This window comes from Eubalaena glacialis, chromosome Y (genome assembly GCF_028564815.1).
Source record: "Eubalaena glacialis isolate mEubGla1 chromosome Y, mEubGla1.1.hap2.+ XY, whole genome shotgun sequence".
NCBI lineage: Eukaryota > Metazoa > Chordata > Mammalia > Artiodactyla > Balaenidae > Eubalaena > Eubalaena glacialis.
In genome coordinates this window covers 2,115,223-2,127,775 of record NC_083737.1, presented here as the reverse complement: position 1 = coordinate 2,127,775, position 12,553 = coordinate 2,115,223, and the positions used below count along the sequence as shown (strand labels likewise).

The window sequence follows — 12,553 nt, the reverse complement described above, 5'->3', positions numbered from 1 at the left end:
CCTCGGTGCCTCGGCGCCTCACCAAGGGCAACGCCTGCCCGTATAGGCCGGAGCTGCACAGCCGTGCCCTCCCCTCCCACAGAAGCAACTGGCCTCACGCAAAGCCGGCGTGTGGTCTCCCCATAAACTTGGTTTGCACACACACGTGAAAACCTGGAAACGCCATGTTTCCATGAATAGGGTGCCCGGCAAAGCAAGGACTGCCTGCAGTAGAAAGAAAGGCAGCACCATCCTCCTTGAACTGCATCAGCCAAACGGAGGAGGACTTGACGGGTCGGCATCTCGTCTTGTCAGCAGAGAAGACGGGCTAGAAGCAGGTGCTCCTACTCTGAGCTGCTCTGCAACCAGTCTGCTCAGTGGCACCTCACTCTACCTGGGAACAGATCAATGGCAACCTGCACCACACAAAGAAGACGGCCCTTCTAGGAGGAGGGCTTCATCACCTGAAGGGATGGGAAATTCTTTAAGAAGGTCTTAGGGAAGGAGAACGCATTTGTATGGCGTCTGTCGTACGATGGCAAACACGTGGACACAGAGATGTTCTGATGTAAGAAGCGGAACCACACTGCAGCCGGGACCCATCCCACCAGCCCTGAGGCCTCATCTTTGACTCTGTGGCTTAGTCGCTGGGCCATCTCAGGCTCCACCCTGGTCATGCAACTGTTTAGTTGAATTCGCCCGTGTACGTGTATTGCGAGGAACGCACTGCCGCCGTCCCTCAATGACATGCAATGATTCTTCTGGCTGTTGCGTAATAAAAAATATATATATTTGGCCTTTGCCCCTGGTTTCCAGCACAGAGCTCCTAAAACCCTTGGCATTTCCTGGGCAATCAGAACATTTTTCGTTATTCGTAATAATCCCCTTTCAAGCACGTGTCAGTTTATGCTAATGAGTGACAGTCCTGGGCCCCAGACGCCTTCGGGATGGGGGCTGGTGGACACAAAGACCAAGGCAGGATTAGAGCGCTGCAGCTTGCACCCCACCCCAACCTGCAGGCCCGGCGATGCAATCAACAAAGGCCCATGGTTTAACCAGCGGTGCCAGGTCATGGAGCCTCCACAAAAAGCCCTAAGGTCCTTGGAGCTTCTGAACACACGGGGGTGCTGGGAGGGTGGCGTGCCCAGAGAGGGCATGGAAGCGCCAGCACCCCGGCACCCAGACCTTGCGCTAAGCAGCTCTTCCACCGGGCTGTTCCTGAGCTGTACTCCTAAACTAGACCAGTAAACGCAAGTCGTGTCTTCCGAAGTTCGCTGAGTCATTCTAGTGAATTATAACAACCGGGAAGGGGGCTGTGTGGGAACCCACATCTGTGGCTGGCTGGGGAGAAGCGTGAGGGGCCTGGGTACCTCATCGGAGGCTGGCGTCTGCAGCGGGGGCAGTCTCTGGGGCTGAGCCCTCAAGCCGGGGGTCGGCGCTGACTCCAGGTCGTTAGCATCAGAAGTGCACTGAATCGTGGGACGCCCAGCAGGCGTCTGAGAATCAGAGAAAGCCCGAGAGGTTACATATTTGGACGGCCCTTACAGGTTCAGTGTAGTAAGTTAGGCCCCGGGCCCAAAAAACACATCACTCAACAACGTTCGCCACTGTCAGCTGCATCGGGAGGCAGGTTTTTGAGTAACCTTCCCTGCGCTTGTGGTTTGCGTGGCAAAGGCTGCCGTCCCATCGCCGGCTCACTGGTTAGTGAGAGGCAAACGGTGAGAAGATCTCTCACGGAAAGGCTCTTCCCTGCACCCATGCCCCACGAAGCACCGCGCCCTCAGATCCAGGGACCAGGCGGAAGCACCGTCACCCCGGGGGACGCCCCGCCTGCTGCGGACACACGTGGGTCGCCAGCAGCAACTGCTCTCGAGAAGCCCCAGGTGTTCTGGAACCTGCCTCTGCAGGTGGCGGAGGCTTCTTCACCCTCCTCCGTCTCGGCAGCCCCCCTGCGCAGCGCGGAGACTCAGCAGAACCGAACAAGCCCCGTCGCGCACCCTCGGCACTCCTCCGAGGCTCAGACGCCACCTCCCCAGCTCCACCACGGACCCGGCGCAACGAAGCAGCCACAGAGGCAGGACGGAGCTCCGCCTGCGGCCCCCTGGCAGGGGAGAAACCGAGAAGCATCTGGGGAGAGGGGTGCTGAGCGTTGCTGACTTTCGTCTGAACTGCTGAATTGCAGGGAACGTGTGTGTCCAAGGCTGCTCGTTACCAATAAGGGTGCTGTCGCCGTGCATCACTGAAGGCCCCCCTTCCCTGCAAAGTGCCCGTCAGGCAGTGCTCTGCGAAACCTAGGCTTTCTTACATTCGGGCACCCCAGACGATGCTGGCCGGGACTCCCTGGCCAGGTGACTTGGGGTGGCTGCACTCCCCCACAAAATGAAGGGATCTCCGCACGCACCTCCCACCCGGCGACCCCACCGCCCTCTCCTCGAGTCCTCAGGAGTGCCGCGCAGCAGCTGTCCACGTGGACACAGAGACCCTGCGCCTGCGCCTGCACACGACGTCACCTCCACGCCCGCTGCCGCTTACCTTCTCCACGGGAGGAGCGGGAGAAAACCTCCGGGCGCAAGCCAGGAAGATGTCTGGCTCTGGCTTCCCGCTCCTCACTTCGGGGTCATCGCCGAGGACGACGTGATGGAACAAGCTGAAGAAGTCCTCGTGTCTGCTGGTCTTCATCTGGAAGGATGCGGTCCCTGAGCTGGTGGCCACGGCACAGGGCACACCGTGCTTCAGCAGGTGGCGGATCAGCTTCTCCACACCTGGGGGGAGGGGGGGAGGCGTCAGTGACGATGGGGAGCAGGTACCGGCCGCAGGCCTCCAGGGTCGCTGTGCCAGCTCTGTCGCCCTGACCCTGCTGCCTCTTCTCAGGCACCGTCTGATCTCACACACTGTCCTGACAGGGGTCGTCAGCCCTGGGACATCCCCGCTCAACACAAACATCAGAGAGCAATTCAGGGCTCAGCGATAGCACCTCCCGAAGTAACAGAGGTGGTGGTACCGGGATGACGCTGCTGTTCGCCAGTCCTATCAGAGCAAACCCAGGGAAGGGCCTCTGCACTGAGTACACAGGGCTTTGCTCTGTTTTGTTTTAAAGGAACGAATACACAAGGACTATGCTTCTGGTGTTTTCTGAGGAAACTCTGTATTGTACAGAAAGCAATTCAGCATTCCTTCCACTGCTGGATCCGGAACGGGCCCCCATCAGAGGCTGAAGGGAAAGGTCGCAGCTGAAGCAAAGCTGCGGGACCACCTACCAAGGGGTCAGACAGTGAAACAGGCTCTGCTTAACGCAGCTGAACAACAATAACAACAACACACCATGTGACAGACACGCTTCCACGTTCCTATCAACTGTGGCGGTTAAGTCCGGGAAACACGTAGGTTAATGTATTATCCTTGGAGCCAATTAAGAGACCGCCAGTTATCAAAAATGCGACAAAAATGACAGTACTTTCCACGTTCAACACACGCCGATTACAACAACAGTAATGTCTAAATCCACACAAAGGTTTATCTAAAATAGTATTTTAAATAATCAGATAATCATGGCTGTTTCTGTAAGTACGTAAGGCGATGTCCCTACTTTCTCAATTGCTACAGAAAAGATTGACACGTTTTTCAATACCTGAACCCATTCAGAAAGGCAACAGATACTGTGATCCTTCAGAGAAACAGTCCTATGAGGTGCTCAGAGGAAAACGTGGACCTCAACTCCACGCCAAGACAATTATATCAGCAAAATCTAGCACTCAGATGGATGTAAAAGTCAGTGTCCGACATCCAATCAAAATTACCACGCTTGCAAAGGAGGAAATACAACCCATAATGGAGAAAAAGGCAATCAATAGAAATGATCACAAATATGGAAGAGATGACGGATATTAGCAGATAATGACTTCACATAACAGCTTGATAAATATAATTATGCCCAAGTTAGGGGCTGTCAGAATGGAAAAACAAAGAAAAAAGTGAGACCCAAATACACGCTGTCTGCAAGAACCTTACTTTAAAGATAAATACTCAGATAGGTTAAAACTAAAAGGACTGAGGGACTTCCCTGGCGGTCCAGTGGTTAAGATTTCATCTTCCAGTGCAGGGGGTTCAGCCTGGATCCCTGGTCGGGGAGCTAAGATCCCACATGCCTCGTGGCCAAAAAACCAAAACATAAAACAGAAGCGACATTGTAACAAATTCAATAAAGACTTTAAAAAGGGTCCACATTAAAAAAATCTTAACAACAACAACAAAAAAGGATTGAAAACTATGTATTATGTCACTACCGATCAAGAGTCAGTGTAGCTGTACTAACAAAAGACAAGTGGGCTTTAGAACAACGAATGACGATTATCAGGGATAACTAGGGACGTTTTGTAATGACAAATAGGTCAATTCATCAAGAAGATATAGCAATTCTAAATGTGTATGCACCAAATAACAGACCTTCAAAATAGGTAAAGCAAAAACTCAAAGCACAAAAAGGAGAAAAACAGACAGATGTTTCAAATTCCTCTCTCAGTAATTGACGGAAGAAGTAGAGAGAAAATTAAGTATGGTACTGCAGACTTCAAAAACACTATCAAGCAACTTAACCAAATGGACATTTATATAACACTTTACCCAACAATAGCAGAATACATATTATTTTCAAGTGCATATAAAACATTCAACAAGATAGAATACACTATGAGCCAAAGAACAAGTCTCAAAAATTTTTAAGTAACTGAAATCATACAAAGTAATTTCCCTGACCATAGGAGAATTAAAATAGGAATGGTATTTGAAAAATCAAAAACTGGAAGAAAGAAAAGAAGATCTACAATCTAAGATTTTATCTTAAGAAAGTAAAGGGAAAAGAAAAATAAACAAACTCAAAACAGAAAACAGAAAAGAGAACATAGAAAACTGATTAAACCAAAACCTAGTCCTTTAAAAAGATCAATTTAATTGGTGGGCTCTTAGCTAGACTGATTAAGGAAAAAAAAAAAATCCAAGTTTATCGCAGTGAAAGAGGGACAGCACTACAGGTCCTTAAAATAATTAAAAAGGATACACAAAATATGACAAGCAACTTCATGTCAATAAATCTGCTAACTTAGATAAAATGGACAAGTTCTTTGAAAGATAGAAAGCTCACTCAAGAAGACACTAATAATGTAACTAGCCCTAGCTCTACTAAAGAAATTGAATCTGTAGTCAAGAACCTTCCCAAATCTAGGACTGGATGGCCTCACTGGTGAATTTACCAAGCATCTCAGAAAGAAAGAAGAAATAAAGAAACCACAAGAAATTGGAGGGAACGCTTGCTTCCCAACTCATTTTATGAGGCCAGCACTTTCCTGATACCAAAGCTGGACAAAAGTCACACAAGAAAGCTACAGACCTGTATGACTTCTGAACACATATGCTTAATTTCACACTGAAAGGAATTTCCAACCAGTGTGAAAGCATTCTACGTGAAGGGTTTCTATGGGGTGTGAATCTATTATGTGAAAACATGAAAACACCACAGCACTCAAGATTGTTTGCAACAAGCACTGATTAATAGCATGGAGAATTACATTTATCAGTTAAATTTCAGTAAAAAAAACCTTTACTTAACGGATGAATTAAGATGGATGAAAGAATGCCTATAAACAAACAGACATCCAATAATCACCTCTGTCTGGATACGATGATTAAAGTTGAGTATCAACATGATTTGAATTTAAAACAAAATATTCAAATTGTATTACACAATAGTAAACCAACATATTAAAAAATAATGGAGCATATTTAAACAGATGCTTTCTCTAAAACCTACTGGAAAAAGAAAACTTTGCTGGGAAAGTTCTTTGGTGCTACTGATTTTAAAAATTTAAATATAGTTTATCTCATTTCAGCTTATCCTTCTAACATTTCTAGTTCTGTGAATATTTTGTAATGTAACTAATGTAACAGCACAGTACTATACATAAATAAGTACATACCGATAAGCCTATATTGGAGTGAGTACTCAACATTTTTATCCATAGGGGAATGAATCAAAAATGGTTTTTGGACAACTGTTTTTTTTTTTTTTTAATTTGTTGTATTTTATTTATTTATTTATTTTTGGCTGTGTTGGGTCTTCGTTTCTGTGCGAGGGCTTTCCCTAGTTGCGGCGAGTGGGGGCCACTCTTCATCGCGGTGCGCGGGTCTCTCACTATCGCGGCCTCTCTTGTTGCGGAGCACAGGCTCCAGACGCGAAGGCTCAGTAGTTGTGTCTCACAGGCCCAGTTGCTCCGCGGCATGTGGGATCTTCCCAGACCAGGGCTCGAACCCGTGTCCCCTGCATTGGCAGGCAGATTCTCAACCACTGCGCCACCAGGGAAGCCCCCGGACAACTGTTTTTAAATCAGACACAACATACTGAGCTCCTTGAAAATATCTGAGACCAATACAAACATGAAACCCAAGAGAGGGACCTGATCACAGCCCATGGCAATTACGTCCCCTCTTTGTGGCTCAGTTTTGTCCACTGTCACACAGCAATGATTAATGTTCCTGGTGGTGGAGTTGTGAAGGAATGCCTGTAAAGGGTCCTGCACGTAAAAGCACACACAGGAAGGTAAGGCCCCAACAGATGTTAGCCATGGTCACCACCATTACATCAAACTTCAGGTTACAGTCAGTAATGAATCACTCCAACGTCCTGATACGTTATTGCCTGACTTCTTCAGAAATTCTGTATCCTTTATTTATTTATCTTTTTTTTTTATTTTTTTTTTATTTTTGGCTGTGTTGGGCCTTTGTTTCTGTGCGAGGGCTTTCTCTAGTTGCAGCAAGTGGGGGCCACTCTTCATCGCGGTGGACGGGCCTCTCACTGTCGTGGCCTCTCCCGTTGCGGAGCACAGGCTCCAGACGCGCAGGCTCAGTAGTTGTGGCTCACGGGCCTAGCCGCTCCGCGGCACGTGGGATCTTCCCGGACCGGGGCACGAACCCGTGTTACCTGCATTGGCAGGCGGGCTCTTAACCACTGCGCCACCAGGGAAGCCCTATTCATTTTTTAAGTGAACAAAAAATTTTGTTTTTAAATCAGGGAAATAATCTTTTAAAAAATTAGGCCTATTCTGTTTGGGTTTGAAAAACACACACACACACAAACCTGAAACACTTTTGTATCCTTTAAATACTATACACCAACTTTTTCTTATTCAGTCACTCTGAAAAGTAAAAGACTGAAAATGTGAAAGGAGTTCTGTCCCGTGGAGAAGCTGGTTCATTAGGTACATAAATGAAATCCACCCAACAGCTTGTAGCCTTGGTGTGCTGAAGTCGGTTTCAGGGCAGGGCAGAAAGACAGATAGCTCTTGCTACAAAGAAGCCACACTCACAGGACTGACCTACAGGGGAAGAAATAAGAAATGTGGAGCATCAGGGATTCTGATAGAAGAATGTTTCCATCTGACTTCATCCTAGAGACCTAAGATTGGTGAGAAAGGACACAGAGCCTGCCACGAAAGTGGATTTGAAAAAGGAAAAATGCAGAAAAGACAGCGGACATGAGTTCTTTCAGGTGGTGCCTTGGAATTCATAAGTTGAGTGGGTATATCCATCAAACCTCTAACTAGCTCAGGCATCAATTGTAACACTTCACCCTGAACCCAGAGAGGGTTCACTCCCGGGGGGAGTGAACAGGACCCAGGGGGAGATGATACCACACAGCAATGCACACACTGCGTGTTTCAGGAAGCACAGAGCGGCTGCTGATGCCACCAAGGGCAGTGGGTTAAACGGTGGCCCCCTAAAGATATGTCCGGGTCCTAAGCTCTGGTGCTTCTGAACGTGAACTAATTTGGGACAAGGGTCTCTGCAGGTGTGATGAAGGACCTCCAGAATGAGATCATCATGGATTTATGGTGAGCCCTAAATCCAATGACTGGTGTCTTAACTCTGTTCCTGCTGTTATAATGAAACACCACAGGCTGGATACTTCATAAACAACAGAAATTGATTTCTCACAGTTCTGTGGGCTGGAATTTAGATCAAGGTTCTGGCAGATTCAGTGTCTGCTGAGGGGGCCCTCTTCCTGGTACACAGACGACTGTCTATTCCCTGTGTCCTCACATGGTGCAAGGGGTGAGGGAGCTCTCTGGGGTCTCTTTCGTAAAGGCACTAATCCCATTCGTGGCGCTCCACCCTCATGACTTAATCACCTCTCAAAGGGATCACCTCCTGACACAATCACACTGGGGCGGCAGGGGGGGTGGGTTAGGGCTTCATATATTATGAACTTGGGGGTGAGGGGGGATGACAAACATTCAGGTCATAGCAACTGGTGTCCTGACAAGAGGAGACACACAGACACAGAGGAGAAGCCCCGTGAAGACGGAGGCAGAGACGGGAGGGAGGCGGCCACAAGCCCAGGGACGCCTGGAGCCCCCGGAAGCTGGAAGAGGTAGGAAGGATCTTCCCCCTGGAGTCTCCAGAAGGAGTGCAGCCTGCCCACACCCTGATCTCAGACTTGTGGCCTCCAGAACTGTAAGAGCATAAACCTCTGTTGTTCCAGGCCACCAAGTTTGCAGTCATTTGTTACAGCAGCCACAGAAACTGTGGCCCCAAGGACCCAAGGTAGCAGCACTGGGTGGTGGAAACCAGAAGCTGGGGCCTTGATTCTGAGAAGACGACATAATTCATGACTATAAACATGAACGTGTGCTGGCAACGTTTCAGCAATTGTTAGCAATCAAGGGCGGAGCTCAGGAAAGAAAAAGGAAACACACACACACACACACACACACACACAAGGGAAGAGAAGCCTAGCAGCTGCTCTCGGCATCAGTAGGAAGAGGCCCGAGGAGCCTCCAGCTGCCACCTCAGACCCAGAGACCAGGTCACTCTGCTGGGATCAACAGCCAGGAGGTGAGAGGGTGCTGGGAGCTACAGGAGCAGGTTCTCAGAGGGGGGATCTTGACACCTCTCCCTCCTGACAGGAGACCTTTAGCAATGCCTGATTTTAATGTCACTGTGGATTCCTAAGGAGCGCTTTGGAAAGGCATGATCACAGGCCATGAGTTCACATTCCAGGGCAGACAGGGGAGATAAGGTCCTGCTGACTCACCCTGAGGGTTGCCCTTTCCAGGGTGGATTCTAATTAGGATTCTTACCTACGTATGGGAGGATGGTGGGGACAACCAGACATTCCACCCTCCTTCCCAGGGCAGGATTTGGAGAACAGGCCCATCAAAGGCAATGACAACTCAAGTGAAGGGTCGCCTTCCAAGACGAGCAAGGCCCAGGAGCCTGAAATTTCCATCCGCCCCATAACACACTCAGAGGGACCTGACGCGATGCCTTCCTAGTCTACCACTGTATTTAGGGCAGTGGTTCCCCAGCAGAGACAATTTTGACCCCCGCCCCCCGGGGCATCTGGCCACGTCCAGAGACATTGGTTGTCACAACTGGGGGGCGGGGGGGCTCCTGGCTCTGGTGGGTGGAGACCAGGGATGCCGGTCATCATAGGCAGTGCCGTACGCAATGTTCTCAGTCAGGGCAGCGTAGGAATGGCCTAGAAGTCCAGGGGTCAGATTCCTCACTCTTCAGTTTACTTCTCCAAACCTGCATCCTCACCTATAAAATGTGAGTAAGACCAATCCTGCCTACTTCACGGGACGAGTACAAAAACTGCAGATGATATAAAGATATAGGAAGCATGTTCAGTTTTCAATTCCTACACAAATAGGAGACGATGGAAAGAAAGGTGGGTGCCTTCTCAACAATTCACATCAAAAATGGATTGATTTCCTTCACCTGATGCATCCAATAGAGACGAAAGCAGCAGTGTCATTACTGTGGCTATCAAACTAATATGAAAGTGATCAGCCCAATTTGTGGGGACCAGAACAGTCAAATGAGATAATTTTCCACTGTCAACTATTTTTTCCTTGCTGCCATTCTGCAGAAGTTTCAACACTGTGGCCAGGGTTTTTGTGCATGTTGTTTTCTGGGAATTATCTCAAATATAAAATTCTTTCTTTTTTTAAATTTATTTATTTATTTTGGCTGCGTTGGGTCTTTGTTGCTGCGTGTGGGCTTTCTCTACTTGTGTCGAGCGGGGGGCTACTCTTTGTTGCAGTGCGTGGGCCTCTCATTGCAGTGGCTTCTCTTGTTGTGGATGGAGCATGGGCTCTAGGCGTGCGGGCTTCAGTAGTTGTGGCATGTGTACTCAGTAGTTGTGGCTCGCAGGCTCTAGAGCACAGGCTCAGCAGTTGTGGCGCATGGGCTTAGTTGCTTCGCGACAAGTGGGATCTTACCGGACCAGGGCTCGAACCCGTGTCTCCTGCATCAGCAGGCGGCTTCTTAACCACTGTGCCACCAGGAAGTCCTCAAATATAAAATTCTCGGTGTTATCGTCTATGCTCTGGGGAAGGGCCTGGTAAGGAAACAGAAAGTCTTTCCCTGTGTTCCTGTCTAGGCTGCCGCAGAGATGCCGAAGGCGCCAGCGAATGGGAGGCTGCAGCAAAGCCCCTACCGAGGGTCCTCTCCTTTCCACGGGTATCTCTCAGAGGAGGACTCTGTGGTGAGGTGCTGGAGCCCCACTCAACATGCCATGACACTGCGACTAAGGTCCCACTGAGTGTGTGCTCAGGGGGACACGGAAGCAAGGCCCTTCCCCTAGTGGCTGTGTGACTCGGTTTGGGGGAGAGGAGACAGGCACAGCTGTGACATTTACGGGAAAATCCTTTGTACGGCATGCAATTACCACCATTTTCTACCTCGCCTGTCCAGGAACTTTAACAAAATACAACTTCGTAATCCGTGAACGGCTTCTCGTATTTAAAAACAGAAACGAAATTTTTTTTATTGTGGTAAAATATCATAAAGTTTACCATCTTGTGCATTTTTAAGTGCACAGCCAGTGGCATTCAGGAGCTTCACCTTGCTGTGCAGTGGTCACCACCAGCCATCTGGAGAACTCTGTCACCTCCCCAGACAGAAGCTCTGTCCCCACTGAACACTGCTTCCGCCCCGGTAACCTCCGCACCACCTTCTCTCTCTGTGACTCTGACCACTGCAGCTGACTCCTGTCAGTGAAATCACACAGTATTTGTCTCCTCTGTCTGGCTTCTTCCCCTGAGCACAATGTCCTTAAGGTTCACCCATGTTGTAGCCTGTGTCAGAATTTCCTTCCTTCTTAAGGCTGAATAATATTCCACTGTAGGAATATAAGACATATTATTTATCCAGTCATCCATCAGTGGACACTGGGGTAGCTTCAAGTTTTTGGCTATTATGAGTAGTTGCTTTCCATTCTTTAAAAAATACAATTTTTTTTATTTCTTGAAAAGCAAGCCGCAGCTGAAATATTTTGTCTGTTGTGCACCGCATCCCCGAAATAATGCTAGGAGTAGATCTTCCAAGATTGAAAATAAATAGACTAATATACAGCTGACCACTGAACAAGAGGGGTTTGAACTGCACGGGTCCACATTCAGGTGGATGTGTTTCAACAGTAAACACTACAGTGCTACACGGTCCGTGGTGGGTTGACTCGGCAGGTGAGGAGGAAGTGCAGACACAGAGGGCCGACTATAAATTACAGGTGTTGTTCAAGGTTCAGCTGTACCCGTACTGTCTGTGCACACACTGCGTCCCCACTGCTGGGCGGGTCGGCTACAGGGAAGCTGTGGGATGCGGGGCAAGCCAGGCGGCCCCCTGGAACCTGGCCGTGTTCACTGGGACGACAGGTCACTCCTCACCCCACACAGGTGCCACCCACCCCCCGAGTCCGCACCTGCGCAGTCAGCACCTGCTCCTCAGACACCCAGAGCCTGTCCAAGCGGCTGGAAGCCACTCTCCTCAGCTGCCGACGCCCGTGACTAAACCATCACGGCCATCTATCTACCCATTTTCGCTCCACTGAATTGAGGGATCTTTCAGTAAGGACTTCTTTTATCCATGATCTTTTCCTCCCAAGTATTTAAAAATCCACAGGGGAACCGCCACACATTTAAAAACAAACTGCAGCTCATTCTTTTGAGAAAAACCTTTACGCCTACAGTTAAGTAATAGCTAGAATCACAGGAAGACAAGACATACATCTCGTGGCTTAGTCTAGGATGTCTCTGTTATAATTTAGTCAGTAACAATTCAGGCACCTGGCAGTCTTTGAATGCCAGAATATTTAAACCAGGAAAAAGGAGTAACGTCCATGTACATCATCAAATAAGTCAGTACTCTACAGGACAAGGGGAATCAGAATTGTAAAGGTCTGTTACTGGCATTACTGACCAGCAAATGATTTTGAAGGAGCGTGGCATCACGAATGTGGTTTGTTACCACGTCCATACTCAATACTGTCCTTTCACTGCTGCTGTGATTGATTTCATGATGAGAAAAGCTATGCGTAACCTGAGACTCACACCTTCTCTCCGTATGTGCTGTCTGCTGGATTCTTTTTATGTTTGCAATTGTACAGCTTCGGTGCTTAAGTGATAATGACTCTTGAGACTTCAGTTCCAGTCCTGGTTTCTCAGGTGAGTGTTAATTTTGGCCAGTACCACGTCACACTGTCACCTCACATGGGACTGTGGTCCACTCAGACCTTTTGACT

At 48.6% G+C, this 12,553-nt stretch overlaps 1 protein-coding gene across 2 annotated transcripts in view; it reads right to left on the bottom strand.

Annotated features, from left to right (window-relative positions):
- LOC133082905 (pseudouridine-5'-phosphatase-like) overlaps positions 1 to 12,553 on the bottom strand; it is a 136,135-nt gene that overhangs the window by 80,688 nt on the left and 42,894 nt on the right. For both annotated transcript variants that reach the window (XM_061179579.1, XM_061179578.1), the window contains exon 3: positions 2,512 to 2,741. In XM_061179579.1, coding sequence (XP_061035562.1) covers positions 2,512 to 2,741 — 230 coding nt within the window. The remainder of the gene's footprint in view (positions 1 to 2,511; positions 2,742 to 12,553) is intronic.